Source organism: Denticeps clupeoides, chromosome 9 (assembly GCF_900700375.1).
Source record: "Denticeps clupeoides chromosome 9, fDenClu1.1, whole genome shotgun sequence".
Taxonomy (NCBI): Eukaryota; Metazoa; Chordata; class Actinopteri; order Clupeiformes; family Denticipitidae; genus Denticeps; species Denticeps clupeoides.
The window spans coordinates 2,374,155-2,395,736 of NC_041715.1; the positions used below are offsets into that span (position 1 = coordinate 2,374,155).

Consider the following 21,582-nt stretch of genomic DNA (forward strand, 5'->3'; position numbering starts at 1 on the left):
TCAGTTGTGACTGTTGCTATCAAAGTGTGAAAATGCTTTAGGGAACAGTAGGATGAGATAATAAGAATTTTAATATTATTATTATTATTATTATTATTATTATTATAGATGGGGTTTGTAGTTGTGTGTTGGAATGGACAGATTTTGGGTCTGTTGCTGGTTTTATAATGATGGTTTGTGTGTAGATGGGATTTGTATTTGTGTGTTGGAATGGACAGGTTTTGGGTTTTGTACAGGTTGTGTAATATTGGTTTGTGTGTAGATGGGGTTTGTAGTTTTGTGTTGGAATGGACTGGTTTTGGATTTTGTACAGGTTGTGTAATGTTGGTTTGTGTGAAGATGGGATTTGTAGTTGTGTGCTGGAATGGATGGGTTTTGGGTTTTGTACAGGTTGTGTAATATTGGTTTGTGAGTAGATGGGATTTGTAGTTGTGTGCTGGAATGGATGGGTTTTGGCTTTTGTACAGGTTGTGTAATATTGGTTTGTGTGTAGATGGGATTTGTAGTTGTGTGTTGGAATGGACAGGTTTTGGGTTGTTTACAAATTGTGTAGTGTTGGTTTGTTTGTAGATGGGATTTGTAGTTAGGTGTTCGAAGGGACAGGTTTTGGGTTGTTGGCTGGTGTTATAATCGTGGTTTATGAGTAGATATGTTTTGGAGTTGTGTGTTGGAATGGACGGGTTTTGCGTTTTGTACAGGTTGTGTAATGTTGGTTTATGTGTAGAAAGGAATTATAGTTGACTGTTGGAATGAACAGGTCTTGGGTTGTATACAGATTGTGTAATGTTGGTTTGAGTGTAGATGGGATTTGTAGTTGTGTGTTGAAATTGACAGGTTTTGGGTTGAATACAGGTTGTGTAATGTTGGTTTGTGTGTAGATGGGATTTGAAGTTGTGTGTTGGATAGGACAGGTTTTGGGTTGTGTACAGGTTGTGTAATGTTGGTTTATGAGTAGATATGTTTTGTAGTTGTGTGTTGGAATGGACAGGTTTTGGGTTTTGTACAGGTTGTGTAATGTTGGTTTGAGTGTAGATGGGATTTGAAGTTGTGTGTTGAAATGGACAGGTTTTGGGTTGTATACAGGTTGTGTAAGGTTGGTTTATGTGTAGAAAGGAATTGTAGTTGACTGTTGGAATGGACAGGTTTTGGGTTGTATACAGGTTGTGTAATGTTGGTTTGTGTGTAGATGGGATTTGAAGTTGTGTGTTGGATAGGACAGGTTTTGGGTTGTGTACAGGTTGTGTAATGTTGGTTTATGAGTATATATGTTTTGTAGTTGTGTGTTGGAATGGACAGGTTTTGGGTTTTGTACAGGTTGTGTAATGTTGGTTTGAGTGTAGATGGGATTTGTAGTTGTGTGTTGAAATGGACAGGTTTTGGGTTGCATACAGGTTGTGTAAGGTTGGTTTATGTGTAGAAAGGAATTGTAGTTGACTGTTGGAATGGACAGGTTTTGGGTTGAATACAGGTTGTGTAATGTTGGTTTGTGTGTAGATGGGATTTGAAGTTGTGTGTTGGATAGGACAGGTTTTGGGTTGTGTACAGGTTGTGTAATGTTGGTTTATGAGTAGATATGTTTTGTAGTTGTGTGTTGGAATGGACAGGTTTTGGGTTTTGTACAGGTTGTGTAATATTGGTTTGTGAGTAGATGGGATTTGTAGTTGTGTGTTGGAATGGACAGGTTTTGGGTCTTGTACAGGTTGTGTAATGTTGGTTAGAGTGTAGTGTGTTCTGGGTTGACTTGTATCCATGTTATGCATTCTGTAATCGTGTACGATGTGTGTGTTGTGTAGTGACGTGTGTACTTTACGTGATGCGATGCAGTCTGCACTGAACTGGTCACACTGCGTTTGACGGAGGTGAAGCTACTGGTGTTTATTAAAGTGGGTTGAGGCGAAGGGCAGCAGTGTGTAGTCGGGACTCGGCCTGTGTGTGTTTGTGTGTGTGTGTGTGTGTGTGTGATGTGTGTGACTGAGGGGAATGGGAGAGACCATTAAACATCTCAAGCAGTGAGGAACACTCTTGAACTTCTCTCACCCTGGGAGTTTAATGAGCCACATACACATTCACCGAGTGCGCACACACACACACACACACACACGGACACATGCATCCACGCAACACTCGTGCATGTAAATGCAGTGGGACATGTTTATTCTCACACACGGTAGCATGCAGCACACATAACGATCTGGATGAACGAGTAACGGGGTTTCAGACCTTCACTTCACTCACGTCCTCCTCCGTTCCTCCTTGTTTTCCTCCTCCCTGCTCCCTCGCTCCTGTTCCACTCGTCCCTCCTCTCATCTGCGTTCTCCGCCCGGCGCGAGAGGCAGGCCACGGGAAAAAAAGCAGCAGAAGGATAAAGAGCAACGGTGCGGGAGACGGGGTGGCGGCGTGGGACGGGGACGGTGGAGATAATGACTCCGACGCCGCGTCTGATGCTCAATCTTTAGGGTGTTTGTCTAATTAAGGCCCAGCGCTCGCTTGGCGAGACATGAGACATGTGAAGTGATTGTCACACGTGATACACAGCAGCACAGCACACAGTGCACAGAGTGAAATTTGTCCTCTGCATTTAACCCATCACCCTGAGTGAGCAGTGGGCAGCCATGACAGGCGCCCGGGGAGCAGTGTGTGGGGACGGTGCTTTGCTCAGTGGCACCTCAGTGGCACCTTGGTGGCTCGGGATTCGAACCGGCAACCTTCTGTTTATGGGGCCGCTTCCTTAACCGCTAGGCCACCACTGCCCCACTGGCGAGGACGACTTGAAGCATGCCATTACTGATCGCCCCGACCTGAGAAGACGGGGACGAAGACAAGCCATCACTCAGGGACGCTTTCATTAAAAACCAAACAAAAGAAAGATAGATTTCAATTTTGATATTCATTCATAATTTTTTTTTTGCCTTATTATAATTCCACTTTATTAAAATGTAGTGTAATTTGTTTCATTAATGAACTTTTATTTCTTTTATTGTTACTCGAGTTGGAGATGAGTTTTTTTGGGGGTTTTTTTAATTTTAATTAATTTGCATCAAGCTGCAAGGTGTGAAAGGTCGGAGGTCAGAGGGCGTTGGATCAGAAAGCAGGTTCTGGCGGATCCGGAGCCGCGAGAGAATTGGCAGGAACGCTGTGCTAATTAGACAACAAGACAAAGCGTTCATCAAGACGGGACACCTAATTAGTGTCTTGGGCGGAGTTGAGCTTGGCCGGAAGGACAGTCGGCGGGACACCGACGCCCCAGCCCATGGATAGAAAGGGCAATTCATGTCTGCTGATGTACCCCATTTTACCGTATTCTGCCATGTTCAGGCATGTTGGTATGAGGGATGGAGTTGTGACTGTGGAAGATGAGCGATCGTGACAGGCAGCAGCAAGACGTCCCGTCCCCACGGCCTCCCGGATGCTGATTGTCCGACGTTCCGACCCCGCGGGGTTCGGTTTCACCGCACTGCGCCCTGTCCCATCCCGTCTCTCCACCGCTGTCACCAAAGCTCGGTAGAAAAAGGATTGTGGGTGTGGCGATATGAAATATATGCGGGATTATATATGCTGTCAGCATGGACTGCTGGTGTGTGATAGCGAAGGTGAAGGGTGTGTGTGTGTGTGTGTGTGTGTGTGTGATGAGCTCATGTTTCCTTTCACCTGCCATGCTAGAGGAAGCAGGACGTTTCTAGAAAGCAGATACAGTTCAGTGAGTGCATGTGTGTACGCTGTATTTACTGTACTGCATAATTCATCAATATTTCTATCGCACAGTATCGTGTTTTTATTGCATTGTTACTGATTGTTTAATAATTAATTATTGACAGCACGTGGTATTAAAAAAGTCTGGTAAGAATTTAGGTGAGGGACCACACGCTCCAATCGGGGGAATGTATTAATCGAGGTTGGAATTGAACTGGGTTAACTGGATTTTACTGATTAACAGCTGCGGTTTATGGGTCATTCGGGGCTTGTTAGCCTTTGGCTACCCGTACCGTAAAAAGAAAATCTGGGTTACTTCTGACCCAGTATTGAAAAGAAGGCTTCTGCTGGTGTTAATAAAGCCCAAGCAGAAAGTAAAGTGGAGAGGTGGAACAGTGCCCCTGGCCGAGTGATCAGGTGGTTTGGCTGTTCTTGGTGGTTAAAGTGGTCCACTGCTGCTGGGTATGGTAAACGTGGGGGAACTTCAGTTGACCTTCATCATCAGCGTTCTCACGTGACCTAAGGCCAGACCTGTGAAGCTGTCATCAATGGTACAGACCACTGCTGAGGTTAATTGTCCTGATTGAGAGGTTATTAATCATTGATAGAGATTTTTTTTTTTTTTTTACATATGCACCTTTCTCTAGCTTTCTCTGGCTGGCTTGTATAAATGATGATGATGATGATGATGATGATGATGATGAAAAAAAACGTATCTAGTAACAAGTACCATCAACCCACCCATACATATACACAAACATCACCTGGGGTTATGGGGGTTCTTTCAATCATCCCGACCAGCCCAGTTGGGTTTTGAGATGCTGTCACAGTTTGCAATATTCCATAAACCAGGGTGGTGCCTATTCCAATCACAAGCCCTGTTATCATGGTTGCGAATAGTTAGATGTCTTCGACGTCCTCCAGGACCTACCAGGCCCACAGCCCTCCACCTCTCCCAACCGTCCACTGCCAGGGACCTCAGGTCCCCCCGCACCTGGATTTCCCTTCGGAAAGATGGTGTCATTCGCATCGAGAGACCAGTGGATCAAATCCATGAATTCCTCAGTTCAAAGAGCAAGGCTGGGAGAGTCCCTCAAGGTGTGAGACGAAGGAGCGAGCAGGAGAACATGGAAGGGAGGGAGAGAGAAAAGAAGAGTCTGTGACTGTCTGAGACCCACTCCCCAGCAGCAGGACTGATCCTTTGAGTACTGAACTGGAGTGTGTGTGTGAATAAACTTGTGCTCATTTTGTGCTGTTGCTTTTCCTGTCCACAGGGGGCGCTGGTCACGGCCTGTGCGGACGACACCCTCCACTTGTGGAACCTGCGGCAGAAACGGCCGGCTATCCTCCACTCTCTCAAGTTCAACAGAGAGAGGTGAGCATTCTTACCCCATTTGAACCTCATCCATTTTGTGCCTCACTGGTGTTTTTAACATGTTTGGTGGACAAGGACCATGTTGTGATTCTTACAGTCTTTGTAGATGTGAAACCAACCTAAACAGCGAGGATCTACACAGCAGGTCTCTAAAAATCCGGCCTGTACTTATTCATGCCGACTGGCCCCTGTGCAGGAGCTGCCCGAGGCTGCAGAAAGGCATTCTGGGTGAAACCTCAGCCTAACTTCAATGATTCGAGACCTCGTCCCCTCCCTCCCTCCCCATTTTTCCAATTTTTCTCGCACGTTCCGTGAAGCTTCAGCCAAGCAGAGCCCCTTATAACCGTTTTTAGAAGGCAGATCAACCATCTGATCGAATCCTATTAAATCAGTTCGATGGCGAATGCGTCATTCTTTAAACGTCTGTGCTTGTTGTTGCTCTGTTTTATTAATACGGATGAAGAGAACACATGCATCCACGGAACAGTAACGCGGGTCTGACCGTGCGAGCGTCGAGAGGCTTTCTGTTTGCGTTTCGCCCGGCCCGAATAAATGAGCCGCGAAATGAGACGCATGTCGGCCCAAATGGGAGAAGTAGAACTTTAATGGAATAAGCCGCGGAATTGTTCCAGTTGCAGCCGGCAGCCTCGTCCGTATCATGCGTTACTTCGTGTGGGTAAAAACCCAGAACCCAGAACAGACAGATTCAGTATTTGATGAGCGTCTGAGAACAATGAAATGTTGAACGTCCGTGTGGGCCAGAGCTCCGGGTCGATGGCCCTTCGTACCTTTCCCCAGACTCGCAGCCAGCAGAGTTTTTAAAAGTGGCTCGGGGCCGACATTCAGAAAGGCTCACGGCCGAGACAGAGCCAACAGTCCCGTCCCTCAGAGACGCCGAGGCGGTGAACGTGTCCAGCGGTGAGAAGGTGCCTCACAGGACACCAGCATCAGGAGAACTCTTCACCGACTGTTATTCTCCTTCCTTTGGCTTCTCCTGTAAGGGGTCGCCACGGTTCCATGCCGGAGACCCTCCTGACGCAGCCGTCCCAATTAAAAAATGTAATTAGACATCTTAAGATTTACAAAATGTAATACAACACTGGAGGACATTCTTTTACATTTTACGTCTATGCCCAATCAACTCCACGTACATTTACAGCATTTACCAGACGCCCTTATCCAGAGCGACTTACCATCAGTAGTTACACGGACAGTAACTACTCAGGGTTAAGTGTCTTGCTCAGGGACACGTAGTAAGTGGGGCTCGAACCCGGGACTCTGCGGTCTTACATTTACATTTACAGCATTTACCAGACGCCCTTATCCAGAGTGACTTACAATCAGTAGTTACAGGGACAGTCCCCCCCTGTAGACACTCAGGGTTAAGTGTCCTGCTCAGGGACGCGATGGTAGTAAGTGGGATTTGAACCTGGGTCTTCTGGTTCGTAGGCGAGTGTGTTTCCACACTAGGCCCCTACCACCCACTGTTTATTTCAATTACGGACATGATGGACGTGTAGTGACGGGCGTAAAGATAAAAGTTGATGTCGTAAAGCGAGGCCACGACTTCCGCAGGGTCACCGCCCATCCACCCCTGCTGTCCCACCAGTGAAAAATGATTACATCTCTCCCTCAATTTCCTTCACCCGATTTGTATTTCCATCAATTATTTTTCTTTTCCAAATCAAAATTATGCAAATGAAGCCTGAGTGAGAGTGGCCGTCAGGGCAAGTGTGTATGGATGGTTGTATTTGTGCCACGGCCTCTCATTAAGAATGGCTTTCGTTATGCGATCCGCTCTCTGGGGTGTGAGGGTTATTGCGTTGAGTCAGGTAGTGGGTGTGATTTATGCTTATTATCGCGTCGCCGTAATCATTACTTTTCAACATCATCCGCTGGAAACCAGGGCACAAGTGTGTTTGTTTGCCTCGATGCTGCTGCGCTTTCGGCAACTGTGCGGTCTTCATGCTACTTGTGTTTGTTTTTATAATTATGTAACCTATTATTACATAATTTGCATAATTACTGAATTTCCAATACCGAGACTACACGCAGTGAGATTCTGTAAAATAGTAGCATGTACGTATGTTGCTCACTCAAGAGTGGAAAAAAATTAGCAGCCCGCACACCGAACCCTGTGGGACTCCTCTAACAAATTAGAGAATGTTCTTTTTGTTCGAGGTATGATGCTTGGCGACTTGTGTAGCATAGTTTTCTGGCTTGATCCTTTACAGACCGATTGCATGTTTCCTGGGAGGAAAAAAAAAACGACTGGCTAGTAACTCTAATGGATTCATTGAGCCAAATGTGAAGATCCCCGTTAACGTCTGGCATCTTGGCAAGGCAGCTTGGCATCGCGGTGCTGTTAAACTGTCACGAAAACACCATACACTTCGTGACGACTGCATTCAAACGTGGCAAGAACAGGCACTTCGCACCTCATGCTACACATGCATACGTGTTATGGAGGCGATCGGGATGTAAACAGGTGGTGCTTCTCCAGGGAGAGCAGGTGGGATGCCATCGCTGGAGGGCAGCCCCAACAGGGATCCGATGCTGATCTGGAAACAGTCAGCCTCATAAAGCCGAGCAGCAGAGCATTCATACAATTAGTGCCTAATCATCATTGGCTAATTGCTTGGAAAAAAGGAGAGATGGGGAGGTAGCGTGCAGCTGTCCTTGATTGATTCGTGTTCTAGGCATCATTAAAATTGTGAAGGCGTACGTTCTTTGGCAAGGACAAGGTTGTGACACAAAAGGTACATCTGGACCACTCTGTTTCTCCACAAATTTTCCATTAATTACAGACGGTCGTCTCAGGCAATCGCAGGCTGGCTGATGAGACTGTGACTGCAGTCCTCGGTAATAAAGCGTCCCGCTGACAGGTTTCTGTAAAAATAGGAGATTTCCAGGGGGAACTTTTGAAGTAAGAGCCTTCCCTTCAGGGCTGGAACAGTCTTTTTAAACCGAAACCGCATGAATGCACAGACGAATCCCCTGAATCAGACAGGCATGTCTGAGTACGTGCAGATGTGATTATTGTTTCCAGATGAATCCAGCAGTCATCGGAAGGGACGAATATTTGTGGCCTTGGGTCGTTTCAGGTTTACGGGCTCGGTCACATTTCATGCAGAAAAATCAACCACAAGCGCCAGGTGGTAAACCTTAACTCAACATCATCGTCTCAAGAAAGTGTTATTTTTCATTTATTTTTAATATGTCAAGTACGTTCTTGATCTTTATAACTTCTAAATCTTTATATTTGCAAGTCTATAGTGGACACTTGAGAGACTCTGCATCTGATTGGCTTAAGTCCTGATGTCTGATGTCCCAATCACTGGACCGCAACAAATGAATCCAATGGTGTTGTAAGAAATGTCCCATAATGATTAAAAAGCGGATGCTCTTGTAGGACGATTGTGCTTTTTAAGGCATGTGTGGCCACACTGGTGACAGGAAGTTTGTTTGGCTGGTTGGTTTTTGTTGCCCTCGTTACGCAGCCTGTTCTCTGCGTCCATTTCAGGGTTCCACTCGCTCTGGTTCCTTGTTAGCTTGGTCATCTCGACCCCCCCTGGGAGAAGAAGGAAGAGAAATATAATTGACATGGACAGGAGGGAATTAGACACTCTTGATCTCTATGTTAGAGAGCTTATCCGGATGATGGATGCTAATGGCAGATAGATTAGGGTGTCGGGGCGGCACTGGCTGATCTCAGTTGATATTAAATATCAGACCCCCAGACGCTGCGGGGTGTGATATGATGGCCTTATTGATTGGCGGAGAGCCGCGCGGTCCCATCCATGTTGTCGAGGGAGCCTAGGCGATGTGTCAGGGTGTCCGACGTCCCGGGGAGGGTTTAATGTATAGGGCCGCGCCGGTTTTAATGTGGAAAATCCATTAGCGGGTCGATGTGGACGGAGCCGCCAACTCCTGTTATTATGTTGTTTAAGAGTAATGAGTTTAATTAGCATGCACGCGCACACGTGCACGCCTGTCTTGTAAAGCCGGGTTCTGCTCCTTCTCTCAACAGCACTTTAACGTTCTGAAGTTCTTGTGGGCACACATGCAGAGGGCAGAGAGGGAGACTGACGGACGCGTGGCACAGTGAAGGGATGAGAAGGGATGGTGCCCTGCCCGAACACCAGCCCGTGTCCGGCGGGGACCAGAGGCGTCTGACCCCCCCCAAAAAACAAAAAAAAAGTGGCACATCAGACATGCTCTGACACCTTCGCCCGCTCCGCCGCCTCGTACAGGCAACATGGTGTCTCCCACCTCTGAGGAATATTTGATGCGAAAAGAATTAAGCTGCATCAGCTTCGATGAAAAACTCCGTGGCTCCGGAACCGTGGTCTGGAGAAGACACACAGGTTCCCTGCGCTCTCGGCCGCACGTAGGAACATCCTGTGCTGCCTGCCGCCGGTTCCACCGCCTCTTCCCTCCCGGCGCTGATGAGATCCAGCCGTGCCCTTTAGCTGTCAGCGCCCGAGTCACGCCAGCGCCTTATAATTAGCAGGAGCGGGGCGCGGCACCGACGCTCCGCCCGGCTGCCGGCCCGGCGGGGGGGCGGGGCCCGCTCCAGGCGCGCCCAGCGTCCGGCTGATTTGACTGGCAGAGTGGAGGCGTGAGTGCTGGGTCCCTCCTGAGGTGGCCAGGCCTTCTCGCCGATGAACTTTAAACGAGGGGTGAGGTCCGTTTGGGCTGAAGTGACATTTACCGGAGAGCAAAAAAAAAAAAAAAGAAAAAGGAGCATATTTTTAGATTTTTTAAAAACATACGTGGATGACGCTGTACGTAGCGAACGACTTTTTCTCCTCCTTTTTTAAATAGTCCCCACTTGGTACCACTGCTTCTCAATTCATTCATTAATGTGTGTGTATATCTCTCCGTTTCACCCAGTGGTGGCCTAGCAGCCCCGTAATCAGAAGGTCGCCGGTTCGAATCCCGACCCGCCAAGGTGCCACTGAGCAAAGCACCGTCCCCACACACTGCTCCCCGGGCGCCTGTCATGGCTGCCCACTGCTCACCAAGGGTGATGGGATAAATACAGAGGACACATTTCGTTGTGTGCACCGTGTGCTGTGCTGCAGCATCACACAATAACAATCACTTCACTTTCAAATGGTTCTCGCCCCTCGATTCGTATGACCCCGTCTGCAACACGGTCCTTTGAGTCATGTGAAGTATAAAGGACCTGTGACGCAACGATTTCTGAGACGTCTTCTGTTCAAATACTTGGCTAATGCAGCAAGAGGTGCTTTGATCCATGAATGTGATTCAGAATGATTACTATTAATAATGCATTCTGTAAATTATTTATTGGATGTGTGTTTGTTTTGCCGCCCTGACGGAATAGTACATGCGACGGTTCTGAAATCTCAAATCTCTCTGTCTTTCTCTCTTTGGCAGGATCACGTTCTGCCATCTTCCCTTCCAGAGCAAGTGGCTGTACGTCGGGACGGAGCGGGGCAACACGCACATCGCCAACATCGAGTCCTTCATCCTGTCCGGTTACGTCATCATGTGGAACAAGGCCATCGAGCTGTGAGTGGCTTAGAACCGCGTATACCTCGACCAGAACATCAGCAGGGCCGTAGTACCGTAGCAGTTCTGTACTGAAAGCGTAGTTCCAGGGACATCCAGAACCAGCGCTTTGAACGTGTAACGTAATTTCAAGAGCAAAAATCCCGGTTCTGAAATCAATCCTCGTTCTCTTGGGCGCCTGCATAATCGTTCGGCTTAATACAGTTCCTCGGCCGTCTGGGGTATTGATTTTGGCCGTTAATTGATTACGGATGAAGGGCATCGATGCGTCGCAGATGTTGCTGACAGGACGGACATCTCCGGCGGGAGGCGAGCATGGAGATCTCCCGATAATGCCGTTCGGGGTGGGTCAAATGAGCTGGATTTTCTTCTGGAATTCGGACCCGCCACGACTCACAACGCCCCAACGGACTCGGACTTGAACCATGCTGTGATGTTGCCGTCAAGCTTCCTCCCGCTCGGCTCCTTCCACACAACACAGTAGAACGGGAAAATGACGGCACGACCTTATCTGCGCGCTTTTCCAGCTTGAGATGTTGAGATGTTTTTCCAGCTTGAGATGTTGAGGTGTTTGAGATGTTGAGATGTTTTTCCAGCTTGAGATTCATGGAAATGACGTCGCCAACGCGCCATTCACCAACAACAATGTTTGTCACAGACAGGAAGTCGTGTCGCCGCTTTTCCAGAAAAAAATAAATGGACCCACTGGTTCTTCAGAGTCTTGCATGACGGAACAAAAAAAAATACATTTGTGCTAATTTTTACGTTCAATCACCGAGCAACTGCAACGCTTTGCTGGAATGTGGCTGTGTCGTCTAAGCGGGGACCCCCCGGCCGGGCGAGTGGGGTGTTTAAACCCTTCAGTCGAGTATTTACTGCCGGAGCCCCCGCGCTGGGGAGTGGAATTCTCCGGAATTAAGGAAGCCTGATCCAAATCGTTATCTGAGAAACAACGCGCCCAGGTTCAAATTATACACTGTTGCCACACACACACACACACACACACACACACACACACACAGACCTCAGATCTTTTTAAAAATAAAACTCCTTTAGACACCTGATTCACGTGTCAGCACATCCCACGAACCCTTCAGATGGAGCCACAGAGCACCTGCAAGTTCTCTTGGTCTACAGCGTGGACCAGTGATTTATGAACCAAAATTCATGCAGCCAGCAACATTTGACTGGAAATTTGCCAAAAAAAAAAACCAAATACGCCAATAGTATCAAAAGAGGAAATCATATGTGACACCTTTTTAAAATAATAATAAAAAAAAGCGGGATTGGCACGTTTGGCCGTGCATGTCGGCCGAGGCAAGGGCGAAGCGAACGGCTCCACCGATCCACTCGATTTCTCCTCCCATCCTCCCAGTCACGCATGCTTCCCCGGTTTCTACCCATAATGCATCAAACAGAGGCTGAGCGCCTACTCCCTGGGGTCCTGACAGGCACTTAGCCTGAAAAGGCTGGTCACGTGACCACCATCAGGGCGGCGGGGTTTGTTCAGGTGGACGCAGACCTCAACGTAGCCAATGACAATGAACACATAATGCCGATTAGCATCCGTATTTTTATTCTTTTACGTATTTCATTATTCAGGCGTTACATTTTGAACTGGGTCAGTCCATTAATATCGACAGGCTGCGTGCTCGGCACATACGCGTGGAATCGCACGGAACTGGTTCCGTTCGTCTGTTTCTTCCGAGGTTCGGAGCCACACGGCAGACAGAGGCCGGCAGTAGTAAATCTCCCCGAGCGAAGGAATATCTTAACCTTTAAAGGGCAAAAGAGGTTGTTTTTAAGGAGAGGAAGTCAGTGATGTGGCATAACAACCCGCAGCCAGACGGAGTGGGTCTTCTGAGGGCTGCCGGAGGTTCCTGTAGAAGTCCGCCCGATTAACATGCCGCTTGGGCTGCGGCCGCGCCGACGCGGAGCGTGGATGGAATTCCGGATACGGTTTCCACCCCCGGCTCCGCATCGCAGTGCTTGGCCTGGCGGTTGAGGAAGCGGCCCCCGTAATCAGAAGGTTGCCGGTTCGAATCCCGATCTGTCTGAGGTTCCACTGAGCAAAGCACCGTCCCCACAACGCTGCTCCCCGGGCTCCCTGTCATGGCCGCCCACTGCTCACTCAGGGTGATGGGTTAAATACAGAGGACACATTTCACTGTGTGCACCGTGTGCTGTGCTGCAATCACTTTCACACTTTACTGCAGGTTACCAGCGGCGTTTAGCCGACTGAGCTCCCGTGTGCAGACGAAGCCGACGGCTCAGGATTACTGGCTGGATGCGGTCACAGCAGAGGAGGGATTGGAAAAAAACCATAAAAACTGATCTGGTGGCACCGGTTCTGTCTGGTTTTTTGGTTGCTCGTTGCTGGTACCTCACGCTTTTAACGGGCTCACACACGCATAAGCACATGTACACGAGGATTCATTTACATCGTGTGTATTCAGAAAGTCTTATGTCAAAACCTTATTCTGAAGTTGATCAAATTCATTTTTGTACCTCAAAATTCTGCACAAAATATCCCATAATATCCCATATCCCATTACTGTAGCGCAGCTCATGTCCCTGCACCGCGCAGGGAGGCGGTCCCGGACCCTCCTGCAACCGTACTGCACGGTGGTGCCTTCTGGTGACATGCAGCCCCTGCCACTGCACGTCCCGGCTGGTGTCCCCAGCTCATGTCCCTGCATCGCACAGGGTGGCGGTCCCGGACCCTCCGGCAACCGCTTACCGTACCGCACGGTGGTGCCTTCTGGTGACATGCAGCCCCTGCCACTGCACGTCCCTGCTGGTGTCCCCAGCTCATGACCCTCCAGCAAGGGTGGTGGGGCTTCGCCGGACCCCTCGCGGACCCATTCTGAGTCTGTCGGGACCAGCGCCAGGGCCCCGGGGCGTGGTATGCTAGTTCCAGCGCCGTTCATTTTGTACGGTTGTGCTGCAGTTCTTAGTGCACATAATGTAGTAAATAATCGCAAATTAGTCTGGAATATTTGTCAAAATCGTCCAACTTACGTTCGCTGTGATTAGTTTATAGACCAGTGACACGGCAGCTGTCGGTCCGGACCTTCGTTCCTGATCGGTCCACCGTCTCTCTGCCCGGATGGTGGCGCCGAGCGAGAGAGAAGGAAGCGAGAGGGAAGGCCGACAAGGTGGACGCAAGATTGGGCCGAGGTCCCCCAGGTCCTGTAAGCGGCCGTGACAGAACTTTAATGGGATTCACACGTCGGCCCGGAACCGCGGCGTCTGTGTTCCTGTCTGACAGCGGTGGGGAACCACACGTTCTCCACCGCAGCGAACAAAGGGAAGAGGAAGTGGAACATGGGTTCTGTATCGACCCCACCACTTTCTATATTGATATCAGCATCTTATTTATTCCATCAATATATCTTCAGCTCTGGAGAAAATTAATTAGACATTAGTGGGCGTGTTTTTCAGCTGACCATGATGCATTTAAATCTCCAGAGCGACGTGCATCAGTGCTTTGTAGTTCCATCTCTGATCTTCATACCTGGATATCTAGACTTAGACTGCCGTTCAACAGAGGCGATCAGTTAAGTTACATGGCAACTCTTATTGGTATTTTTGTTGGAACATCTCAGTCTCTGTTTCCATCCTTGTTTTACCAACAGTCCCTCCATTTTTTTGGTGATTTTGCGATAGTATTAAAATCAACAATTTGCTGTGTATTTAAATTGAAGTGATTGTCACATGTGATACACGGTGCACACAGTGAAATTTGTCCTCTGCATTTAACCCATCACCCTTGGTCAGCAGTGGGCAGCCATGACAGGCGCCCGGGGAGCAGTGTGTGGGAACGGTGCTTTGCTCAGTGGCACCTTGGAGGATCGGGATTCGAACCGACAACCTTCTGATTACGGGGCCGCTTCCTTAACCGCTAGGCCACCACTGCCCCAGTGAATCTTCAGGCCCGTTGCCTAATTTTTCTAAAAGTCTGACCAGAATCCTTCATGTAAAGTTACAACTGTTCTAAATCACACGCTGGTGGCAATATTGTCCACGCTCCATAACACTGCTGTGAACTTCGCACCGTTTGGGTCGATGCCGGCCTGCAGGAAGAAGAGAGACGAGTCCCAAGAAGGTTTACCAGACATCTTCCTTCTTTCTTCTCGTCCGGAATTTGAGCTGCCCGAACATTCGGCATATTACACACATGTTCACTTCCACGCTCCCTAGTGGATCCAACAGATAAGTGAGCAGAAGTGAGGCTTAGTGTCTTATGAGGCCTATTTAGTCCCTGAAAAATTGTTGGGTAATTTTGAGAAATGTGAAATACCGTAGGAACTATATGACGTTTTTGGTGGAAGCCGCATCGCCACAGCAGCTCTGGTCTGGCTTTAAAAAATGAGCCGACAGATTGACCCTGATTCCAGAGGTTGTCATAGCAACGACCTCCACCAGATCCGAGTTGGCCGGCATTGAACACACAAGATATTAAAAAGATAAGCAGATCGTACCAGTCAGAAGTTTTACTTTTTAAAAAAAAAAACTATTTTATAGAATAAAATAACACAACAGTTCAGTTTCAATAAAATGGATCAATATTTTATTTTATTTTTTTTCCAATTTATCACAAATGCCAATTGAGAAATACAGCATATTGATAAATATCGCTGCTTCAGATGAAGACATGGTCTCCAGTTTCATTATTGTGCACGTTGTGGGAAATAAAATGATTTCCTCGGCGGTGGTAGATGTTGAGATATCGTGCGGTTTACGGTGTTTATGAATTTTGGGGGTGTTTTAAAGGAGCTCCACCATGCAGGATCCCTGTCCAGCTGTACTGAGCTGATGTTGGGTGACCATGGAGGTCAGAGGTGAACAGAGTGTGTAGTGTTTAACTAACCCTACACACACACACACACACACACACATTCCAGCACACACTCTGCTAGACCACGGTTATATGGGCACAGCATTGGGTTTTGTTTCTTTCTGTTCAGTTTTTTGGTCGTTTCACGTTTCTCTGTTGCCATGGATACCATGGCACATAACCTGTGTGTGTGTGTGTGTGTGTGTGTGTGTGTGTGTGTGTGGCTTTTTAATCTCCTCCTCTGAGTGTCCCCTGATCCTTGGCCTCTCTTTTTCTCCTTTTCACACTCAGGAATACACACACACACACACACACACACACACACAATGTCTAAAAACTGCAGCAGTCATTCTCTATATCTGGCAGTGAATAGATGCCCTTGATCAGTGAGTGCTGTTAGGACCTTCTGGAACATCTCTGCATTCACTCTGCAAAAAAGAAAAAAACGTAGGAGTGTGTGATGAAGTCGTGGACTTTTTTTCAGGTTTTAAAGTTTTATTTTACTTTTCTTCTTCACACATAAAAGTTGGGAAACCGAAAATGTAAGGTCCTGGACGTTCTCCAGCTTTTCTTACCTGGAAACTGACCTGAACAGACAATTTTAGAACCTCTTACAGAACTTTACGGGACACCCGGTTCAGGACAAATGAAGTTGTACACAGAAAAAATCTGTTCGGAGATCATTTTCTAGAACCGCAGAACCTCAACTCGTCCCTCTTCTCCATTACAGCGCAACCAAAACACACCCCGGCCCCGTGGTCCACCTGAGCGACAGCCCGAAGGACGAAGGCAAGGTGAGCCTGGCTTCTGTGTCCCCACTGGCCTTAACCGCGGTTCTGCAGCGTCCCGCCACCGGCGTCTCCGTGGAAGCGAGCGCTGATGAGAAGAAGCGGCTCGGCGGATTCCCCGACGTGACCAGAGTCTAAAGCAACCGGCACGTCCGTAGACGCCAGGGGGGTTGTTTCGGGACCTTGAGATCCTCTCCAGATCCGGTGGGAGTTCGGAGATCATCTGATCTCACCGAGGTTTTGACGTGCGAGCGGTCGACGCCCCTGGAGAGGGCCTGAGGCGTGGTCACGAATATCTAATCGGCCCTTAAACCTTCTGGCCGGCGTCTTCTTTGGTCATCAGTTATCAGAAATAAATGTTGTTACGCTTGAAATATTGAGATTGTTATTAATATTCCCACAACTGCAGGATTTTCTAGTTTGCGTCGTAGTGGATTTTCCTGTTGCTGTTCTCACTCTGCAGTTCCTCTCTCTCTCTCTCTCTCTCTCTCTCTCCCTCTCGCTCGTCCTCCCCACGTCTCTCCGCAGCTGCTGATTGGCTTTGAAAGTGGCACAGTTGTCATGTGGGACCTGAGAGCCAAGAAGGCAGATTTCAGAATCCATTACGATGAGGTGAGCTTCTCGCTTCCTACCTACCAAACACACACACACACACACACACACACACACGCGCAGTACCTGCTGACGACCGCAGCCCTTGGGTGTCGGCTGTCTGTTGCTGGAGAGCGGCGGCCTCTCTGACCCCTCGGTGGATAACGAACGCGGAGCTTCTCTCCCGCCGGGTAATTGGGGGACTTCATGTTGAAGCCGCTCCCTCGTCGCCTCCGTAAACCTTTTTTTTTTGACACACCGAGTCGGCGGACAGACAGAGGCGGCGACCGCCCGGCGCGGTCGGGCCGTCTCCTCGGCCCCTGCCGAGCTCCGCCCCCACGCCGCTGCTGGCAGGATTCTAGACACTGATCCACGGGTCCGCAAGCCGGACAGCGGAGGAAATAAGACACGTCCAGCATAATCACATTCATTTCACATTTTTACTTGTCACATGCACAGTCACACACGGCATGATATGCAGTGAAATGCTTTTAGCGACGGCTACAGACCACAGTAATGCAAATATTGCAAACATAACCAAATATTACACTTTTTATGTCTTTAACATAAAACATAAAATATGTGTACCAGCAAGGTATCAAGTGAAAAAGTGAAAAAAAAATTGTGCAAGAGTAAAAAAGTAAAGAGCTTGTGCAAGTATTCTGGGGGGGGGGGGGGGGGGGGGTGAGTCCAGAAGTGATTGACAGTGAAGGTGCTGGAGTGTATCGGCGTTCTATGTAGTGTTGTGGTTGTTCGAGTATCCGCTCTGTTCCTGCCCAGCAATGCAGCGTAGTTTCAGACGAATCCATTTACTGGGATCTCTTGCTAATAAAAGTCTCCGCTTTAGATGATTTGGTGCACGAGGGCAGCAACTTCAGCAGGTCCTCCTCAGTCCTAGTTAGAATAATTGTGTGTGTGTGTGTGTGTGTGTTGCAAACCAACTTTTTTGTTCCCATTTAAATGCACGCAGAGTAGAGACGTGATTTTGTGCCGCGGTTTCCCTCCGTAATGATGCGGCAGAGGCTCTCCGTCCAACGCCCGTCCGCTCCGTCCTGTAATCACACGTCCAAAAACAACCCCATAATGGGCTTTCTGATGAGCGGGACCGAGCGTCTGTCTACAATCAGAGTTTACCGCTTCTCTCACTTTTTTCTTTATCAGTGTTCATTGTTCATTTTCTCCATCTCTCTCTCTCTCTCTCTCTCTCTCTCTCCGTACACTTTTTAATACACAAGAAACACAGCGGCATGAACACTAGGGAAGTGTAAGATGCCCAGATGTGTGTGTGTGTGTGTGTGTGTGTGTGTGTGTGTGTGTGGGTCTAATGTGCCGCCGTGATGGCGTATGAAGCGGCGTTCTAATAACGGAGGAGGCGAAATGGAGACAAAAGCAGCTTTGGAGGATGATTCATCGGATGGGAAATGGAACACGCTTCGGATGTGTCCCTGTCTCTGTCTCCGTCTCTTAAAAAAGTCTTTTTAAATGGGACCTTCGGTCGACCGACCAGTGCTGGATAATGCTCTTCTCCACGTTCCTTCTCACCTTCTCCTCCGTCGGATAGGGCAGGTTGTTGGGTTTGGGTGGATCCCAGCCCAGACCTTCATGCTTTGGTTCCGCTCCAGCTCTCGGACCAACACAGTTTTACTGATGCATCATAGCGATCAACGAATCCACCCAGGGTGCCGTTCCGGCGCCGTCTGAACACGCGCGTTGATGGTAGTAGCCTATGAACCAGAAGACCCAGGTTCAAACCCCACTTACTACCATCGTGTCCCTGAGCAGGACACTTAACCCTGAGTGTCTCCAGGGGGGGACTGTCCCTGTAACTACTGACTGTAAGTCGCTCTGGATAAGAACATCTGGTAAATGCTGTAAATGTAAATGATGAGGTGACCCTCCTCCGGAGCCACTCCCACGGACCGCAGTGTGGTGACGCTGACACGGTTCGAACAGCGAACGTCCCGCAGGCCAGGCTGTCTCATTAGCGCCGTCCCACATCCTCTGAGTGCGGTTAATTGAGACGCTCCCGCCTGCGGCCCGTCCCTGTTTTCGGGAGGAAGAAGGCCACATCGCCGCATGGGGTCTTCGAGGCGTCCAGACGGTCCCGACTGCATCAGCTCATCACCTCCTGCCCGTCGTAACTTTGTCCCCATTGCTCACCGATGTCTGACCATACAGCTTCTGCAGCAAAACGTATTCAATATTAATTCGGTTGAAACCCTGGATCCAGCATGAAACATGTGTCTCGTTGTGACCGTACGTCTCCAGGCCATCCACTCCGTCAGCTGGCACCACGAGGGGAAGCAGTTCATGTGCAGCCACTCGGACGGCAGCCTGACGGTGTGGAACCTCCGCAACACGGCCAGGCCCGTTCAGGTCACCTTCCCCCATGGTGAGTGCGACCTGTGACCCCCGATTCACCTCTTAAACGCCGCAGTCAGACCCACATCGAGTCTTGCACAATTACTGATAATTGAAAAGGGATTTTTTTTCAAAAGATCGATGGACCCTTTAAAGTGACAGGCGTGGATTAGTGAAAACGGCATCGTTCCAGCGACTAATTGTTACTGATTAATGCAGAATTACCATTAATTTGCAGCCATTTCCAGGAACCTTAGTCATTTACAACATGATCGATGTCTGGACAGGGGAGTTGATCAATTTGATCAATGGTTTTTTTTTATCAAAAATGAGGGCATTTCTGAACGGCCCATACGTTTATCTCATGACAATGAGGCTCTGGAAAATTCCGCGGTGTTCCGACAGCACCTGTTGGAGCAGCGATCAGACAGGGAGCGGCGCGCCGCTTAATTTGCTTTCGGACGCAAATCCTTTAAGCGGCTTCGGTGTTTTTTATCACGCGTTCAGCTCCTTGCTCGCGGTTCAGGCTCCGGCCTTTTAGAACGAGTCGAACTCTCTCTCTCTCTCACACACACACACACACACACACACAGGCCTCGTCGGAGTACGTAAAGCAGAAGCAGAACTAATTTGCATTGTGTGCGACCCATGGGGCGCTCCCGTAACGCTCCCGTAACGTGTCAGGTACAGTCGCCTGATCTCTTGAGGCCCTTGAAGGGATGGGAATAGGAAGATTGAATTATTAATATCAGACGGAGGAAATTGATTCATTTCAAGCTACCGTAAGAGACGCGGTCCAGCCGGTCACGCAGGCCCGCACGAGTATGGGCAATATGGCCGACTGTTCGGTAGAGAAACGGTGTGAACGACAGTGACGTTACTCTCCTTCTTCCCCAGGTAAGACGCAGAGGGATGGACGGAAAGAGTCCTGTAAGCCCATCCTGAAGGTTGAGTACAAGATGTCCAGAAACAGGTACGGTTTTGTGTCCACCGGAAGGCGTTGGTTGCACTGCTCACGCGGAGAGGACACGGCGCCAGGGTGCCCTCTTTCAGCAGGAATGCCGTGTTGTAGAAGCAGGAGTTTCCACTTCAGAGCTCCAGTGGAGTCCATGATTGTTCAGGACGGTGATATTCTGGTGAAAGTGAAGTGGTTGTCATTGTGAGGCGCTGCAGCGCAGCACATGGTGACGCGGTGAAACGCGTCCTCTGTATTTAACCCGTCACCCTTGGTGAGCAGTGGGCACCGTGACAGGCCCCACATGTGGCACGACGGGGACGGTGGTTTTTAACGTTGTGGCTGTCAGTTGTGACACTTCCACTCGAACCCTGAGAAGCGAGGAACCTTCTGGGGACAGAATCCCAGCTGGGCTTCGTTGTGCCCACCCGGGCCCTTCTGATGTGCCAAGTGGCGGCCGGGTGCGGCGTTTGAAGACGCTCCTCTTGGCTGATTGCTTGGTTTTTTTCGTGGCTTGTTTGGAGGCTGACTCTGCTCGCTAATCTGCTCTCGGTGGTTGGCTAATGGCTTTCAGGAGACAGCCTGGCTGCTTCTGCTAGCTTGAATTAATTTCTTTTCGTTCTTAATATCTCTAAATGCCTAGGAGCCACCCACGGTGGAATGAGTAAAGTGCGTAGGAAACGTTCTCCGCCATTTATCTGCCTGCTGAGTTCAAACCGCAATAATCAGAAGAGCGGCGTATCAAACTGCAGCAGAAGTCAATTCGGAAGCTCTTTTGAATTCCAGAGATGTTCTTGGAACTGAGACAGCTGTTGCTGTCATGAAAACACGGGTTTTGCCTGAAATGGCTCTGACGCCTGCACCGTATAGACACGTGGTTGCTCGGCGCGTTATTTTATTGATGTCTTTTTAATATTTCTCGAAATTTGCCATGTGGCTTGCAGTCCAGTCGGCCCTCAGCGTGAAGTTAGCGTGAGAGCTTTTGTAGCCCTTGTATGAAATATTAACTCAGGTGCAGATTAGATATATCATGCAGCACCATCTGGTGGTGGTTTCTTAAATGGCACCGTATCAAAAAAATTAAACCTTTGCAACTTGCAATTAGTGTTCATCTTTTTATCAGCGATCAGCCTGAAATTGGTAAAATACATTGCTCACGGGTCTGGATTGCTATAGAAATTCAAAATTTGTCAGCATTGCCACAGAATCGTGTTCACGTGACCGTAACAGCAGGTGAAATATGAAGCTGCTTATTTATTGAGGGATGACTATTTACATGATTCGGGAAAAACGAAAAAGGCCGTAAACAGATTAGCCCCTCCCCCTTCTTCTTCAGTATTGTGAGAAAAGGGGGCGGAGTTTAATGCGTGCACTTCCTGGTTGGCTGGACTGTGGTCAGTCATGTGATCTGGGGTCATTAAATATTGATTATTGGATGTGG

At 48.7% G+C, this 21,582-nt stretch overlaps 1 protein-coding gene across 23 annotated transcripts in view; it reads left to right on the forward strand.

The window, feature by feature from the left end:
- Positions 1 to 21,582, forward strand: part of stxbp5l (syntaxin binding protein 5L) — a 95,959-nt gene that overhangs the window by 42,602 nt on the left and 31,775 nt on the right. For all 23 annotated transcript variants that reach the window (XM_028992288.1, XM_028992287.1, XM_028992280.1 and 20 more), the window contains 6 exons: positions 4,965 to 5,065; positions 10,472 to 10,606; positions 16,177 to 16,240; positions 16,763 to 16,846; positions 19,094 to 19,217; positions 20,084 to 20,159. In XM_028992288.1, coding sequence (XP_028848121.1) covers positions 4,965 to 5,065; positions 10,472 to 10,606; positions 16,177 to 16,240; positions 16,763 to 16,846; positions 19,094 to 19,217; positions 20,084 to 20,159 — 584 coding nt within the window. The remainder of the gene's footprint in view (positions 1 to 4,964; positions 5,066 to 10,471; positions 10,607 to 16,176; positions 16,241 to 16,762; positions 16,847 to 19,093; positions 19,218 to 20,083; positions 20,160 to 21,582) is intronic.